The following is a 19,109-nucleotide window of genomic DNA, read 5'->3' on the forward strand; positions in this document are numbered from 1 at the left end:
TCCATTATCCCTTATATGTCATCACTATGGTTTAGCAATCATTCACTTTTCAGAAGATAAAGTCTAGGGAACTTTAGATGAAGAAGGTGAATTAAGTGGGAAGACAGGACTTGGGTGCTATACTCAAATAAGTTGTGACAGTGAAGAGACAAAAACTCAGATGACATAATGAATACTGAAGGATGCTTCCAGTGTGACATATATTTTAGTGTACAAAGATACTTAGACTCAATTCTAAGAAGCAATTTGATTGTTTTCCCCAGAAAATTATCATGTTATGATAAGCTGGCCAAGCTGGCCAGAGATCTGGTAGATTTAGGATGGGTGTGGGGGGCAATGCCATTTGTAATGCCCCTGACAAGAGTTTTAAGACTGTTAAAAGACATGAATTACATCAAACTGACATATGACTTATGATCCTGGAAGTGTGATGAGGATTTAATTGTTCTTTATGGGCATTGTTTTTACTGAAGGAAGGAAGGGGAAGGCTGCTTAAGTTTGGGTCACTTGGTGATACTGAAAACAAGGTAGTTCATTTATCCAAAAGTGCTTTGACCTTATGTCAGTTAGGATCTTCTAAACAGATAGGGTAATGCAATTTCAGCTTTGCTAAACAAATGTTAATGACTATACATATGCTATTTCAATTTTTTATTTTGATATCCTTTTGGAAGGCTACATTTTATATTCCTCATGACAACTTTGACAGGTAGTAATTTACCAGGTTTGCAATGGTAATGTAGCTGATTTAAAACAAGTATGGGTTTAAGTATGTGTGTTTTTGTGGGATTTTTTTCTAAATATTCCTTTTTTTTTTTTTTGCTCCCTGCAGAACATCCAGTCATGGATAAAAATGAGCTGGTGCAGAAGGCCAAACTGGCTGAGCAGGCTGAGCGATATGATGACATGGCAGCCTGCATGAAGTCTGTAACTGAGCAAGGAGGTGAATTATCTAATGAGGAAAGGAATCTTCTCTCAGTTGCTTACAAAAATGTTGTAGGAGCCCGTAGGTCATCTTGGAGAGTCGTTTCAAGTATTGAGCAAAAAACGGAAGGTGCTGAGAAAAAACAGCAGATGGCCCGAGAATACAGAGAGAAAATTGAGACCGAGCTAAGAGATATCTGCAATGATGTACTGGTGAGAATCGTTTGTTCTTGCTTCATAATAACATAGGGTTCTTATAACTAATATCAGTTACATCTTTTTCTGGGCTTTTCTTTTTCTTCTAAAAACCTGTAAATATAAGAGTCTTCGGGTATTACTACTTGAAGATGTTGAAACAATGGTAGGTAGTTTCTATAAAATATATGAAGGGGCTGGGAAGGTAGCTCAGTTGTAGAGTGCTTGCCTTGCATGCATGAGGCCCTGGGTTCGATTCCTCAGCACCACATAAGCAGAAAAAGCCAGTAGTAGTGAGTGCTGTGGCTCCAGTGGTAGAACACTAGCCTTGACCTGAAGAGCGGAGGGACAGCTCCCAGGCCCAGGGTTCAGCCCCCATGACTGACAAATAAATAAGTAAATAAAGCAACAATTATCAAATAGTGCGGTTTTGCTAAAAAATACCAATAGACAGTGGTATAACTAGTATTAATCAAAAAGATAAACCTGATTGTGTTAACATTGCAATAGTTAGAATTATCTGTATTATTGAGCTAAAGTTGTTATAAACATGCATACAGATGTAAGAATTTTACACATATTGCTTCATATAAGGAATGTAGTAGGAAACTGGTTGTAAAAGCTTGCCAGTTAGCCACTACAGAGTTAATGCAGTGAATTGGTTATGCGGAAAACCTTGGTTTCATAGTTGTTTCTTTTTCTTTTTTCATTGTTAGCTAACATTGACAACTAGAGTGAAAGGTTGGTTATGAATAATTCACACTTGATTTTTCCAGGTTGAAGAGGAATTTTAAGTATTTAGCACCTAGTGTTGAGGTATTGTGCTTTCCCCCAAAGATTAAAAGAAATAAACATTATGTTTTGGTTAATATTAATATTCTCTTACAAATTAAGAGCTTTTTGTTGCAGAAAGAATTCAAGTATAATCCAGTAGAAAATCTTAACCAGTTAACATCTATCTTTATAAACATGAATATTTTTCCTTTCTTAATGAACCAGGAATTTTTGTGGAATAATGTGTTGCTAAGTGATTACACTAACACTTGTAGCTGCACATTGGGTTTTGTATATTGTGGGACTCTGGTATACAAAACTGGCTGTTATTTCTCTGGACAGGGTTCTGAATCTGGAACTCAGTATGCAAGTCAAGGTGCAATATTTAACACTTGAACTTCGTTCATGGAAGAGCTAATGCAGAATTATTTCTGGGCTGGGAAGTTGGCTCAGTGGTAGAGCGCTTGCCTAGCATGCCTGAGGCCCTGGGTTCGATTCCTCAGCACCACATAAGCAAAAGAAAAAACCCGGAAGTGGCGCTGTGACTCAAGTGGTAGAGCGCTAGCCTTGAGCTGAAGAGCTGAGGGACAGTGCCCAGGCCCAGAGTTCAGGCCCCACAACCTGCCCCCCCCCCAAAAAAAAAAAATCTGACTTGGGCTGGGAAGGTGGCTCAGTGGTAGAGCGCTTGCCGCATGCCTGAGGCCCTGGGTTCAATTCCTTAGCACCACATAAGCCCCACGACCGGACCCCCTCTCCCCCCAAAAAAGAATTATTTCTGATGTGGTATATTTGTGTGTGTGTGAGAGAGAGAGAGATGCGGACTTGGGGTTTGAACTCAAGGGACTAGATGCTATTCTTGGGCTTTTTTGCTCAAGGCTAGCTTGCAGCTCCACTTCTGGACTTGTTTTGGTGATTACTTAGCCATAAGAGTCCCACAAACTTTACTTACTCAGGTCTCAGCCCCCTGAATAACTAGAATTACAGGCATAAGCCACCAGTACCTAGCTTGATGGTCGGTTTAAAGTTGTAATGATATGGATTCCACACAAGACTTTAGTAATAGGAAAAGTGATGTTGGTTTTTTATCCTAATTAAAGTGGGCTGCAAAATCTTAAATGGCATCTTTCATGTATGCATTTTGTTTGCTTTTTGAAATTTTTCTATAGCTGTAATTTCTAAGATAAATATTGTGCCTTATTGAAACTAAATGATACACCTATTGTGTTAGCTGAGACAGTTAAAATTTAAAATTTGAAAACGTTGGCTTTTTTATTTTCTTACTAGCCAATATCATCTAAGTATTTGTTAATAAATTGTTTGCCTTGATGTTTTTCCCCCAAAGTACTAATTATGTTGGTTTCGAAGAGCATATTACAAAATATAATTACCTATAAGATAAAAATCAATTTTAGGAATAAAAGGGGTTTTGGTAACATTTACCTTCCGCTGACAAGTTTATTTGCAATGTCAGGTAGGTATTTGCCTGTGTATACTCACACAGAGTATACAAAAAGTACCTATTTGTTAAAATTTCCTAGGAAAAAGTTTTAATTCTATCTTTCCCTGGTTTTCCAATCAGATGAAGAAGATGAGAACTGTTAGATGAATCTTTCAATCATCTTTTAAGATTATCAAGGGTCTCTATACTTGTTACTGCCTGTTTCTCTTCATTTTGTCTTTTTGCAAGTTTGAGTGAAAGTTTTGTTTGAAGATTTTGTTCCTTTGCTATATAAGTGGCTTTTCTTTCCAGCTTAGGTCTTTCCAAGAGCAAGTCTGACCTTTTCATGGTTCTAATGTTGTATATGCTAAGTATTTTACGTAATATAATTAGCTCAGTAGTACTACTGATTTTCCAAGGCTTTCAACTTGAGAAAACTCAAATGTTTATATAGCTTGATATTATATATATGGCTTCCCTACCATGTTTTTCAGAGATACTGACTTGGAAATATCTTGCATGAAATTCCTTTTCCTCTTTCTAGTAAAATTCAGCAGAACTAATAATTGTTACATTTAAAAAAAAAAAAAAAAACTTCTTGCCTGGTGCTGGTGGCTCACACCTTTAATCCTAGCTACTCAGGAGGCTGGGATTGTAGTTCAAAGCCAGCCTGGGCAGGAAAGTTCATGAGACTCTTATGTCTAATAAACCACTCAGAAAACCGGAAGTGGTGCTGTGGCTCAAGTGGTAGAGCACTAGCCTTGAGCTGAAGAGCTGAGCGACAGCGCCCAGGCGAGAGTTCAAGCCCCATAACTGACAAAAAAAAACTTATTGAGCCATCGTACTTGATGACTAATTTTTAGAGGAAATAGGTAATTCTTTTGCAGAACTAGTTGTTGACTGTAGCATTGGTGATGAACCAAACACTAATCGTTGCATTATCCTTGCTGAGAAAAATATTTCTTTTTAAAAAGCAGCATAATTGCTAGAATTCTTAGTTTTCCTTATAAGCTCTTCTGATTATATTTATCAAGTGTTTGTTTTTTGCCATTTAAGAAGCAGACAAAAAGGGGCATTGTTACTTTATAGGTGTTAGAGAACATTATTATGAGAATACTGATGGCTGCATACTCTTCACAATATGAACTTTTCCTTATGCAAAAGGACTTGAGACTCTTTGTTAATTGAAATTATGTATAAAACGAATACAGTTGTATCTTTCCTGCCAGGTGCTTAGACCAAATTTACTAACTGTAGTGATACCTAAAAGTTATACATGGATCCAAAACATGTAGCCAAGAAATGAAATGAAAATCAAAATGAGGGAATATATAGGAGAAAACTGAAAATTAACTTAAATAAGTGCACTGTGGTATAAAAAGAACTCAACATTTTGAGACAAACCACAGTTTGAAATTACTCAATTCCTCTGAGAAAACTGATTTCATTTAAATAAAAATGATACCCATACCCCTAATGTTGAGGAAAATGAGAATCAGATAAAAGGTACCTTGTGTGCTGTTGATGTGTTTTAAAAGAAATTATGAGCCTGCCAGAATTCTAAGAGTATGTGTGTTTGTGTTTCAGTGAGGCAGAATTCATACCATCAGATTTTCAGATGTTTTCGTTGAATTTGAAAACCATGTCTGTCTAATAAAGCAAAGAAAGAATGGTTTCCTTTCCTTATAGGGGCCTCAGACAGGAAGCAGTAAAATTATGTATTTAACATTTGTAATAGTTGATAGCAGTAGTTGAGCAATCAACTACTGTAATCATGATTCGGTTAACTTAACCAAGTTGTATTTGATTATGCTGGTCTCCATTTTATTTGCCTGGAACAGTTTTAAGATGTGGTTCCTGGGCACTAATTTTAATCTCCGGCCCACAGAGCTGCTATTAAGCAGAAACAGGAGCAAGACAGGAAAGCATGCATCTTTTGGGTCTTTGTTAGTTTTGACATTCTTATCAATATGTTCCTTGAGCTTTTAAAAACTGCAATATAGAATTAATTTTTAGGCTGACAAATTGCTAGGCAACTCATTTATTGGAATAGGGACTTCTTCAAAGAATTCTGTGTTGAAAAGGGATGACAGTGGTCAAGATGCATTGTATTGATAAACAGCTTTGTTAAATGGCAACTCTTGTACAACTACTTTTTTAATGGTGGGGGGAAAGTATTCTGCAGTGCCAGATAAATATTTACATGTTTTTGTCATTTATGGCTTTTGATATGTCATTAACACCCAAGAACTTAGGTGGCATTAGTAAATAGCTACAGAGCCTTCTAGAAATGAGTAAGCTGGACATTTTTTTTTAACACACTAGTAGTCATTTTAAGTATTAAGTGTTAAACATTAAGCATTCAGTGAGGTATGTTACACAGTGGGGAGGTCTGAGGTATATGAAGTAAGCTGAATGGAAAGATAGGAGTTTCTTGTTTGGCTGGATGGAGAATAACCGCCAGTAACTTGATCAAGAGCAGCAGGTTGGTTACCTATCGTTTTTCAGTAAGCAATACTTAAATAAGAACAGAGTCCTAGATAGGACTTTAGTAAGAGATGGTTGACATGAAGATGTTTTGTGATGAAGTGAGTTGTGAAAATAAGAGTGAACTAAGGAAAAGATGAAAGGACTGAAATTAAAATGAAACACTTGAGGAAAGGCTCAAAAGTATAAGAAGAACATAAATACTTAGGAAATAATGTTTAATCTGTCCAAGAGAAGAAAATCTTTCAGTCCTTGATTACATAGTTGAAATAAGAGTGAAGAATAATAAACTATTTTAGGGTTATTAATAACTTTGAATTAGTAGGGTTTTTTTTTCTTTCTTAAAAAATGTTTTGTATTTTTTATTTTTATTTTTTTGTCCTGAACTCAGAGCCTGGGCACTGTCTGTCCCTGAACTTCTTTGTGCTCAAGACAAGTGCTCTGTCACTTTAGCCACAGCGCCATTTTCTGTTTTTGAGTTTTTCTGTTTTGGGAGAGGAGAGTCTCAGAGACTTTTCTGCCTGGTCTGGCTTTGAACCAAGATCCTCAAATCTCAGCCTCCAGAATAGTTAGGATTTACAGGCATGAGCCATCAGTAGCTGGCTCCTTCTTGGGGAAAAAAAATTTTTTTTTTCTTTTTTTGTTGGTAAGGCTTGAACTGGGCACTGTCCCTGAGCTTTTGCTCAAGGCTAGCACTCTACCACTTAAGCCACAGCACCATTTCCGGTGTTTTCTGTTTATGGGGTACTGAGGAATTAAACCCATGGCTTCATGCATGCTAAGGAAGCAGTCTACCACTAAGCCATATTCCCAGCCCTATCAACATTTTTATAGTTACATTTCATTAGGTAACATTTAAATAATTAAAGTGAGTATAGTGGTATAATTGTCATAATTTTGGAAACAAATGGTGAGTTCTTGGTAAGCATATAATAAATTTAAGACACTGAGGTATAGTCTGTTAACTAAGTAGAATTTTCTTAAGCCTTTTAAGATTTCCTCCCTCATGAATCTATCTACTTTGATTTTCTAGCACATAAAAGGAAGTATGCTATAGAAAATAACTACCCTTAAAGATTTTTTTTTCTAGAATTTCTGGAATATTCATTGTGATTTCATTCTGGTCCCATAGCCCTTGCTGTACTAACAACTCTATTGAAGACAAGTAATGCTCAAGATTTTAGGGGACTTAGTTCCATTAGCTCACAGCTTGCTTTTTTTTAGAATCTACATGTCCTACTTTTTCCCTCATTACAAACTGTTACTGCTGTATACATTTCTTACTTGTAATCTTTTCTGAAACACTGCTTTCATCCTGAACACTTGGCTGGCTCTGTTTTTGCCAAAATCTTTTACATAAAGCCTCATGCAGGCCACTGCTAATTCTCATCTTGGGTTTCATTAGCTGCTTCATTAGCTGTTAGACCTTAATTTAATCTTGATATGAAAGTCATTTTCAACTTTAGAATATTAGTTCCATTCCTTTGTTCTTGGAAACAAGACCATTGGCATTTATTTATATTAACTCCTAAAGTGCACTGGAGAAATAATATTGCACAAATCTGGACCTCTCAATCTTTCTCATTTTACTAGGTGCATCTTACTAAGGGGTCATTCTCCACTATTCTTTATTCACTAATTTCCTATATCACATTTAATTGTGACTAAAGGGCACAGATTTGTTTTGGTGCCAATACTGGGACTTAGACTTTTGGGGCCTTGTGCTTTCACTTGATTTTTATGCTCAAGGCTGACAATCTAGCACTTGAGCCTCAGTTTCACTTCCTTTTTCTAGTTAATTGGAAATAAGAGTTTAAGCACTTTTTGTCCAGGCTGGCTTTGAACTGGGATCCTCAGATTTCAGCCTTCTTAGGCATGAGCCACCAGTGCCTGTTTTATTTGACCTTTTTTTTAAAGAGTCTGATAAAATATAGTCCCACTAGGGAATTTATATATAATATACATGTCTAAAAACAGAAGTAGATGCTTAAGACCTAACAGTGATGGAAATTATGGGAAAGTAAAGACTTTAACTTGTTTTTTGTCTTTTAAACATTTAAAAAATAATTTATTCCTTCTGGGATTATTTGGCTAACATTAGCAAGCAGAGGCAGGCAGTTCCCTTAGTTTGTTTTTATTCTCATTTTTTGTTAGTCCTTTTACCCAGGCTATACTGTTTATTTTGTGATGAACTATGAAACAAGGCATTCTGTCAGCATTCAGTTTTATACAGATATCTTGCTTAATTTGGGGCATAAAATAGGGAGCAACTCTTTTTTCCAGGAAAAACCTATCATCGTGGTATTCACATTTCTTAACCAAAGGGATAATTATACCTTAGTCTTATCAAATATCTTGTTGATTTTAGGAAATTAAATGAAAATTTGACTAGTCAAAAAATTCTTACCATTTTATCTTCAGTCTATACTTCTCATCTTTAAAACGATCAGCTCTGACTTCCCTCATACACACTTAAAATTGTACTTTTCAATGATTTTAATTCAAGCTTTGAAAGGTTAGACTTTAAATCAGACACTTAAATGATTTCTTTATACTACCCTATGTCGTTAGCATTTTTGATGGAATACTTTTAATTGGTCGATTGGAAGCAGCTGAAGTTGCAGTTCAGAAAAGAATGGAAGCCACTCCAGCCACAAGGGGGAGTAAGAGACTAGTTTTAAAAGTAATGGACACTACAACAAATAAATAGCTTTACTGCTTTTTTCCAGCATCCTCATTTTACTGCTTTTTTCCAGCCTCCTCATTTGAAAAACAAAAGAAAATAACTTGAAATAGTTGTATAGAGGGATTTCACTTCAGTGTGTCAGTTTATGAGTAGTGTCACCCTTTCAAAATTCTCCCCCAGCTCCACCTATCCCCTCAATTTTCCTTTTTTTTGGGGGGGGGGTCCGGTCATGGGGCCTGAACTCTGGGCCTGGGTGCTGTCCCTCAGCTCTTCAGCTCAAGTCTAGGGCTCTACCACTTGAGCTACAGCGCCACTTCTGGCTTTTTTTTTTTTTCCTGAAACCATGGATTTTTCTGCTCAGTCTAGCTTTGAATTACAATCTTCAGATCTCAGCCTCCCCAGGAGGTAGGATTACAGGCATGAGTCACTGGTTCCTGGCACCACCACCTTTTTTAACCACCAGTTGTAGTTGTGTGTACATGTGTGTACATTCATGCTTTGTGTGAAAGTAGGCATGTCTGTTCTAATGTCTCCATTGTTCTTTTTATGGAAATGAACCATGGTAGTTGAATCTAAAATAGAGGAAGAGCTTGTCTTCACATATTTGGTAAGGTCATACAACAAAATTAGCCCAGCTGTATTTTCGATTTTCATTTTGTTTTTGCTGATGTTTTATGTTGTTACTTTCATAGAAATTAAACTTACAGTATAACTGATATACTATCTTAGGAAAAAGTGAGACCTTTTTTCTGCTTTTCATTCTTCTTTACAAATACATCAGTGTTTTTGTGTTCTTAAGTATGAAATTAATACTCAGAATTTTAAAAGCAAGAGTACAAAAGATAAGAGGATAGATGCCAAAGTACACTGTTGATCCCACCATCTCCCTGAATAATCATTATTTTAAGGATTTCTCCTTAAAATTTGCTTTTAGAAAATAATTGCACTTTTTTTTTGGGGGGGTGGCACTCTATGTATGTCTGCTGGTATAGGGCTTGAACTCAGAGCCTGTGCTTCTCACTTGGCTTTTTTTGCTTATGGATAGCAATTACATTATAATGATGAAAGTCAGGAATTTAATAAACTAACTGCTATATAAACTACATCTCTTAAATTTAGTAAATAGAATTTCCTGGGTGGTTCCAGAATTCCATCCAGGATCACAGTTTGCATTTTGTTTACTCTGACGCACATGATGTCCTTTTACTTAGACAGTAACATTAAAACATCCAATATTGCTTGCTGTGGTAACCCACAGCTGTAATTTCAGAATTTAGGAAACTAAAGTTTTAGGACCCCCCCATCTCAAAACAAAACCCTACATTGCAGAAGTTAAGTATAATCTTAAGGATACAGTCCTATAAAATTCTCTGATTCCACTTAAAGAAAAAGTGATCTCAAATTTAAATCAGACCTTAACAAGGATAAAGTGGTAGATTGAAGAGTGTTTACTGCATGTGAGCAGCTTCCTGGAATACCAGAGGAATTTTCAAATTAATGCTTAAAATTAAGCACAAGAAGATTGAGCGTCAGTCTGTGAGATTCTTATGACATTTCTTGGTGGCAATAAATTTTTCTCTCACACTACCTCCCACACTCTTTGTTCTGGATTTCTCTCAGCATTCTCAGAATGCTGACCATTGGAAATTTTCAGTTTTCCAGTGGTCATATGAGCATATTAGGTACTTGCCCCTATACTGTAGTTCCTTCATATATGTGCCTAATACAATATCTAGATATTTGTAACTCTTAATGAGTAGATTAGGTTTGCAGAGAAGTAGGATACTTTTTTCTCTTAGCACAATATTATCTGACATAGTATCAGCCTCAAGTTTTTATCTTATTTTGTCATTATTATATAGAAGTTTGGTAAAGTAATAAACTCTTGATAATGAAGACCGTTTATAGTTTTCAGGTGTTAAGCTAATAATTACACTTTATTCTAAGTGTTGTGAACTGCTTATTTAAATGAAACTTAAAATTATGCTTGTATTGTAGTTCAATCAGATTTTTTTAATTCCTAAAATATACAAAGTATACATATATGAAGCTTGTAAGTAGGTTAAGAATACAACACAACATTCAGTTATTTCACCAAAAACACAGGCTACTGTTGACATTTTGTCCTTGTTAAGTCAATAAAAAGCCTTATTATTACTCCTTGTGGCTTCTAGTTAATAGCTTTAAAAGTTGTTATTTTATGGCTAATGCAGTGTTCATCTTGAGGGAAGTTAGTTAGCTGTTAATACATACAGCTTCCAACAGCCTGTTGAGCATGGGTTTAGGTTAGTCTAGTATGAAAGATGGTGTTTTTGGAATACAGAATTTACGCATGGAAGACAGATTCCTAGCTCTCATAGTACTTATCAACACCTTGCCTAAATAGAGTTTTCTGGTATTTTTACACTCTTGATGGAGGTGGTTACTGGTGATTGATCCAAGGGTCTTGGCTTATGCATACAGGTGCCTTACCGCTGAGCTGTAATCTTAGCTCTGGATGTTTTGAATCACTGTCTTCTTTCAAACTCAATGTCTTTCCGCCTCCACCTCCCAAGTGTTAGGATTACAGATATGTGCCATCATATCTACTATCAAATTTGCTGCCAAATTTTTACATCTTCAAAGATTAATTGACTCTTACATAACTGCATATATGCTAGCCTTCATTTATATATAGGTTGGAGCAGCTGGGCTAACACGTTTGTTCCTTCAACTGCCCTTGCCACCATTTTAATATAGTGGATATAGGTTTTTGTTTTTAAAGCGTTGTCAAACTGTTAGGCATAAAAAAGAGATAAAAATTAAATGAAGTCCATTCAAGGACTGAAACCAAGAATTAGGTACTTTTTTTTCTTGTAAGAATTGATTTGGTGGGGCGGGGGGAAGGGCTCAGCACAGGTTAAAATGGATCTCACCTTTATTCCTAGAGTATATCTAATACCAGAAAGAAGTAGGTATTAAGAGTAGGCTCTGCTTTTTTCTTTTCTTTTTTTTTTTAGTGTGTACCTAATAGGGATACTAGCTCTGCTTCCCCCACCGTAATACAACTATCACATTTTTTGCTTTAAATCAACTGGGAGGTAATTTTTAATATATTGAGATTCAAATAAATTTATGTAGTTACTAAGCCAAACAAGATGACACTTTAATTTTACTTAATGTAATGATCGTTAAATGTTTATTTAGGTAAAAACCCTTTCTGTGAGTTTAATCTTTGCTGTTCATAAACTTTTCACTGCCTTAATTCACTTTGGAAATATTACTTTGATTTGAAATGTTTTGCCTGTCATAGGTATTACTTCACTTATATATTATTTTATTTTATTTTTATTTTTTTGGGTCCGGTCGTGGGGCCTGAACTCTGGGCCTGGGTGCTGTCCCTCAGCTTTTTAGCTCAAGGCTAGCGCTCTACCACTTGAGCCACAGCGCCACCTCCAGCTTTTTTCTTTTTGCTTATGTGGTGCTGAGGAATCAAACCCAGGGCCTCAGGCATGCAAGGCAAGCACTCTACCCCTGAGCCATCTTCCCAGCCCCATTGTATATTATTTGTAAATGAAGTTAATCTTGTTCTCCTTCCTCTGGTGTGAACTCTGTATGCATTATTGGTTTCTACTTCATTCATTGCTCCACAGTCCCAAAAGGCTCACCTCTTAGGTTCTGCTCTTTTTATTCTCATGAGATGATTACATTTAATGGAAAGATTGCCAGCTCATGAGAAAATGTTCTTAAATACAAATCATTATGGCCTGGTGTGGTGGTGCACACCTGTAGTACTAGCTGTTTGGAACCAGAGATCACTAGTTAGAGATTGAAGTTGGAGATTTAACTCAGGCAATAAATGAGCAAGACCCTGTTACAACCAATAAACTGGCTGTGGTGGCACATGCCTTCATATTTTAAATATTGCTGCCCAAAACACTCTGCTAACTTTTAAATCACAGATTATGCCTCTACTACATTTTCACTTATATTATTGGCAATATCTGGGGGTTAGAGTTTTTATAACTAAGGCTATAGTGTGAACTTAAAAAATGTACTTCATTGAGTGGACACCAAAGTATTTTGTTGTATAATTGTCTTACTGTTGTTTTTTTTTCCCTCCTAAGTCTCTTTTGGAAAAGTTCTTGATTCCTAATGCTTCACAAGCAGAGAGCAAAGTCTTCTATTTGAAAATGAAGGGAGACTACTACCGCTACTTGGCTGAAGTTGCTGCTGGTGATGACAAGAAAGGTATCCTGTTTTTGTTTTAACCTTCTTGGTTGAACTTGTATAAAATGTGGTATGGACAGTGAATTGCTTAGAACACTGAATAGCAAGCTATAGAGCTTTTTGCTTTTGAATCTTGAAATTATATACTGCTAGCCAGGCGCTGGTAGCTCATACCTCTAATCCTATGTAGTTAGGAGGCTGAGATCTCAGGATTGTGGTTCAAAGCCAGCCTGGGCAGGAAAGTCTGTGAGACAATTATCTACAATAAACAACTCAGAAGAAGCTGGATGTGGCACTGTGGCTCAAGTGGTAGAGTGCTAGTCTTTATCACAAAGAAGCTCAGGGACAGCACCCAGGCCCTGACTTCCAAGTCCCCGGACCAGCAAAAAGAGAAAAGAAAAAAAGAAATTATATATACTGTTTAACATTGATAACTCTTTTCTGAAAAGCCAGTTTTGTATCCAACATTAATTTCTTCCCAGTTATGTAAAGTAGTCGCCACTGCATAACTGAGGAGTGTAAAATGCTAATTAAAAATGTAAGCAAAGCGATTCCAGGGTTGTTTTATACTGCTTGATATTAACGAGTAGCTGGTTAATAGACACACCTTTTGTTTTGTTTTGTTTTGCTTTGCTTTGTTTTGTGCAGATTGATCAAGGCTAGCACACTACCTCTTGAGCCACAGCTCCCCTTCTGGCGTTTTAGTAGTTTATGATAGAGGTAAGAGTCTCTCAGACTTTCCTGACCCAACCTGACTTTAAACCACTATTCTCAGATCTCAGCCTCCAGAGTAGCTAGGTTTACAGGTGTGAGGCACAGGGCATGGACAAGCCTTTTTTCTATAGTAATTCAGATAAGGTTGTTTGAACTTGTTTGAACTTACAGTTCAGAGGCCACATGAGGTTTGATTTTAGGCATGAAAATGAAACACAAACTTTGTCCCTATGTTCTTTTACTCAGGGATTGTGGATCAGTCACAACAGGCATACCAAGAAGCTTTTGAAATCAGCAAAAAGGAAATGCAACCAACGCATCCTATCAGATTGGGTCTGGCCCTTAACTTCTCGGTGTTCTATTATGAGATTCTGAACTCCCCAGAGAAAGCTTGCTCTCTTGCAAAGACAGTATGTATTTTACTTGTTGCGTGGAAGTTTAGCAATTGTCATTATTATTTGAGCACTGAAGTGTACTTGTTTTAAATCATAGGCTTTTGATGAAGCCATTGCTGAACTTGATACATTAAGTGAAGAGTCGTACAAAGATAGCACGCTAATTATGCAGTTACTGAGAGACAACTTGACAGTAAGTACATAAACTGCATCATTCATGATTGTTTTTACTACAAAGGAATATTTATGGTTCTTTCTAGTATTAAACATATCCTATCTGCAGTTCAAGTTACATGAAGACTACCATATAGAAACTAGATTTGTGCTACAAATGTACACATTTATTGTTAAAACTCTATTGTTGAAATAGGAATTCTCAAGATTTTTTTTGTGATCTATGGTTTTGGACTTTCAATGACACAAGCCATTTAGTTTCTGTTTGAAATATTGAGTGTTTCTTTTAGTCCCAGAAGAGTTGTTTTATATCAAAAGTAAATCAAGGCTATACATGTATCAGTTCTTCTAATTTTTTTTGTCCACTAAGGTTCCTTCCTGTTTTTGTATAAAGTGCTAATAATTTCAGAAATTTTTAAGAGACTCTACAGGATTAGAGTGTTTAAATATTGCACATCTAAGTCAAATTTCAAGAGTCTTAACAGTTTTTAGTTTAAATTGGAATCCACATACAGACCACCTAGTCCTGGCATATATGTCTCCTTGGTCCCTTAGGTTTTCTCATTTTCTTCAGATAAGCACTAAATTTGAAGTTTTGAGGCTTAGGTAAAAAAAAAAAATCCAGCCTCTGCTGTGTGTCAGGTAGAGGTAGAAATTAGAGATGGTAGTCTAGTGTTGCTGGGTTTGTTAGCTTTAGGGCTACTTATCTTGGAGACGTCATCCTTTTGTTTCCAACTTAATTCTAGTCTACTACCTACTAACTAGCCAAAATGACAAGTAAATTCAAAGTTACCTACAAACTTGAGGTTTTTGAAGTAATAAAGAATTTAAAGACTTTTTTTTGTAATGCTGAGGATTTAATCCAAGAACTGAGGCATGCTTAAGCAGATGCTATACTGCTGAATTATATCCCATTCCAAATGAAAGAATCTATATTACATATGAAGCACTTAATTCAATAAACTTATTAAGAATATTTCTGCCAGGCACCAGTGGCTCACTCCCATAATTCCAGCTACTCAGTAGGCTGAGATGTGAAGATCATAATTCAAAGCCAGCCTGGACAGGAAAGTCCAGGCTCTAATCACAAAAAAGCTCGAAGTGTCACTGTGGCCCAAGTGGTAGAACACTAACTTTGAGACAACAGTACCCAGGCCCTGAGTTCAAGTTCCAGTACTGACAAAAAGAAATATTTCTTTCTGGGCCAGAAGGACATGCTTCTAAATCCTACATATAGTCAGGAGGCTGAGTCAGTATGATTACAACTTTGAAGCCCAGTCTAGTCAACATTGTAAGATTCTCCCAACCCCTGACCCCTCCTAAAAAAAAATCCTTATTCTTGTTTAAAGTGGAACCTGAGATATATTATGATTTTTTGAGGGTCTGATCTAATTTATACATCCAGATGAATTTTGATGTTAATATAGCAATGAAGACAGTACATGATTTGGAACTAGGGTTTCCATTCTATGTCTTGGGCTCTATAGTAAGACTGTCTTGAGGGGGAAAATTCCAAAACTTTCCAACATTGACACAATTGAAATAATTTTGGAATCACTGAGCTCCAGTGGCTCATACCTGTAAACCTAACTACTCAGGAAGCTGAGATCTAAGGATCACCATTCAAAACCAGTCCAGGCAGGAAGGTCCTTGAGACTCTTATCTTCAAACTGGAAGTGGTGCCGTGGTTCAAGTGGTAAGAGTTGCTAGCCTTGAGCAAAAAGGAACTTAGACAGCACTCGGGGCCAGAGTTCAAGGCCCAGGACCAGTTAAATAAATAATTTTGTAATTATTTCATAACCCATTGGAAAAGTGAACATTAAAATTAGCAATAGAGAATCCATAATCCCTACATTATGAGACAACTTTTGTTTTCACCTCTCAGAATATTTGGTTATGACCATACTATTTTTCCATCATTCGAGTCATATAACAAATGGTTAAAGTTTGTTTTGCTCAGCTCAGAGAGGTGATGCTGGTTGCTAGTTTCCATACCATGGAGAATTTTCCTTGAATTAAGTCCTTCAGGTTCCATTGTATCTAATTAGTATGTCCATCTGTCATAGGAGCTTTTCTGGACATGTCTTAAAGAATTCTTTTTTTTTTTTTTATTTTTTTTGGGGGGGTCAGGTCGTAGGATCTGAACTCTGGGCCTGGGTGCTGTCCCTCAGCCCTTCAGCTCAAGGCTAGCACTCTACCACTTGAGACACAGTGCCACTTCCGGCTTTTTTTCTTTTTGCTTATGTGTTGCTGAGGAATCAAACCCAGGGCCTCAGGCATGTAAGGCAAGCGCTCTACCACTGAGCCACCTTCCCAGCCCAAAGAATTCTTTTCAATGAAAACACACGGTGACATGCTAAGACCTTGGTATATAAATGAAAATAAGACTTTTTTTCCCCCTTGTTGAATCTGAAACATACACTGAAAAAATATTTCCTTCTTTTACTAGTTGTGGACATCGGATACCCAAGGAGACGAAGCGGAAGCAGGAGAAGGAGGGGAAAATTAACCAGCCTTCCAACTTTTGTCTGCCTCATTCTAAAATTTACACAGTAGACCATTTGTCATCCATGCTGTCCCACAAATAGTTTTTTGTTTACGATTTATGACGTTTATGTTACTTCTATTTGAATTTCTATATTTCCCATGTGGTTTTTATGTTTAATATTAGGGGAGTAGAGCCAGTTAACATTTAGGGAGTTATCTGTTTTCATCTTGAGGTGGCCAATATGGGGATGTGGAATTTTTATACAAGTTATAAATGTTTGGCATATACTTTGGTACATGGTGACTTCACAGTGCTAAAACTGCTTCCATGTAAAGTGAAGACATCTTCCTATATATTGGTTTGTACTGGTGGGGAATAAAAGGGAAAATTGGTTCCAGTCACAGGCGTAGTTATTGTGGGTACTTTAAAGGTTTGGAGCACTTGCAAAGCTGTGGTACAAACATATTCCATGGATATTACATGTTGGAATCATGTATTTCTGTGGAAGAGTCTATCTCCGTGTGCACACCCTTGACTACAGCACCAGAAGTGTTCTTTGAAACAAAAGTTGTGACCCAGTTAACTCCGGATAAGGGCAGAAACGGTTCACATTCCATTATTTGTAAAGTTACCTGCTGTTTGCTCTCATTATTTTTGCTACACATTTTATTTGTATTTAAATGTTTTAGGCAACCTAAGAACAAATGTAAAAGTAAAGATGCAGTAAAAATGAACTGCTTGGTATTCATTATTCATGTATATCAAGCACAGCAGTAAACAAAAAAACCCCATGTATTTAACTTTTTTTTAGATTTTTTTTTTTTTTGCTTTTGTGATTTTTTTTTTTCTTTTTTGATACTTGCCTAACATGCATGTGCTGTAAAAATAGTTAACAGGGAAATAACTTGAGATGATGGCTAGCTTTGTTTAATGTTTTAGGAAATTTTCATGAACAATCCAAGCATAATTGTTAAGAACACATGTATTAAGTTCATGTAAGTGGAATAAAAGTTTTATGAATGGACTTTTCAACTACTTTCTCTACAACTTTTCATGTAAATTAGTCTTTTGGTTTTAAAACTTCTCTAAAACAATTGTACATTATTAGAAATTTGTTCCTTACTCCCTTTTGGCAGCTAATGGGCTTTTAACCAAGTTAAAGTGCAAAGTTTATCATAACAACAAAAATATTAATCTAACAACCGACCGTCTCCCATATTCCCCATTCTCCCCCATCCCATCCTTGGGAGGGGGAAATTGATTGGAAAAGTAAAATGTTCCAGTTAAAATTTTGGTATATGGCATTTTCTAACTTAGGAAGCCACAATGTTCTTGGCCCATCATGACATTGGGGTAGCATTAACTGTAAATTCTGTGCTTCCAAATCACTTGGTTTTTGAGAATTTCTTGATACAGCTTGCCTTTGATTTTGGTCATTCTGTTTGTCACGTGCACAGGCTTACTACCTTCCTTTTTTTAGCTTTCTGTCTTGTCACCAACCATTCCTCCTTGGTGGCCGTGTACTTGGGAAAAGGCCGCATGATCTTTCTGGCTCCACTCAATGTCTAAGATCCCTTGCTTCCTTTGCTTGCATCCCACAAACTATTTCCCTCATCCTCTTCTGCAGCACATCTCTCCTTAGTTGATGAGATTGTGTATATCCTATAAACTCTATCCCGAATGGTCTGTCATTGTTTGCCTTTAAATCTTTCTTCTCTAAATAATGATGGGGCTAAGTTAAACCCAAAGCTCACCCTACAGAATATTCCCTCAGTACTTTACAGAAAACACCAAACAAAAATGCCATTTTAAAAGAGGTGTATTTTTTTTTTCTTTTAGAATGTAAGCTCCTCCAGAGCAGGGACAATGTTTTCTGTATGTTCTATTGTGCCTAGTACACTGTAAATGCTCAATAAATATTGATGATGGGAGGCAGTGAGTCTTGATGATAAGGGTGAAAAACTAAAATTCCAAATACTGTTTCATTGCTTGTTTTATTACAATTTGATTAAATTGAGAAATATCTGCCCTTTGGGACAATTGTCCTAAGTACTACATTAAAATAAAAGTGCAATGGAGGCCTTGGGGGGTCTTTATTTCCAGGAGAAAAAGAAACCTCAAGCATTTAGGACAACATAATACATCTTCATTCACAGATTTTCCATTTCTCCTGGCCCCCAGGCCCAAGGATAGGAAATTTTTGTTCACTTAGTAGACCAAGGATGGGATCTCATCTCATTCAAGTAAATTATAAATCAGAAATTTGTCACATTTGGCCTATTAGGCTCTAGTTACTAGTTTGGTTCTAATATTGTGATAGTTCACTGATAATAGCTATTTAATGTTTTCTGCCAATAGTGACCAGTAAATGAGGATTTCCAACATGAGATTCTTCCCTTTGGAATTTGAATAATAAACTTATTTGTAACTCATTTATCTAGTTGTCCCAAATCAAGGCTTCATGTCTGTCTTGTGAACATAACAGTGCCCATAAATTGGAGAATCCAGTGATGTGAAGAGTATGTTCAGTTATACATTTGTACTTGAGTAAGTGTAGCCCAGTGACTAGGGAAAGAAAGGATGTGACTTACCATCATGCTTGTAAAGATCATAGACTGGGGAAAG

At 36.4% G+C, this 19,109-nt stretch overlaps 1 protein-coding gene across 1 annotated transcript; it reads left to right on the top strand.

Moving 5' to 3' along the window:
• The first annotated feature begins 828 nt into the window (after positions 1-828).
• On the top strand, positions 829-17,519 carry Ywhaz (tyrosine 3-monooxygenase/tryptophan 5-monooxygenase activation protein, zeta). The gene is made up of 5 exons (XM_013012504.1): positions 829-1,137; positions 12,611-12,734; positions 13,674-13,837; positions 13,920-14,015; positions 16,446-17,519. Exons 1-5 carry the CDS (start codon positions 844-846, stop codon positions 16,503-16,505), a joined length of 738 nt encoding a protein of 245 aa, XP_012867958.1. The 5' UTR covers positions 829-843; the 3' UTR covers positions 16,506-17,519.
• Positions 17,520-19,109: the final 1,590 nt, after the last annotated feature.

Source organism: Dipodomys ordii, unplaced genomic scaffold (genome assembly GCF_000151885.1).
Source record: "Dipodomys ordii isolate 6190 unplaced genomic scaffold, Dord_2.0 Scaffold17, whole genome shotgun sequence".
Classification (NCBI taxonomy): Eukaryota; Metazoa; Chordata; class Mammalia; order Rodentia; family Heteromyidae; genus Dipodomys; species Dipodomys ordii.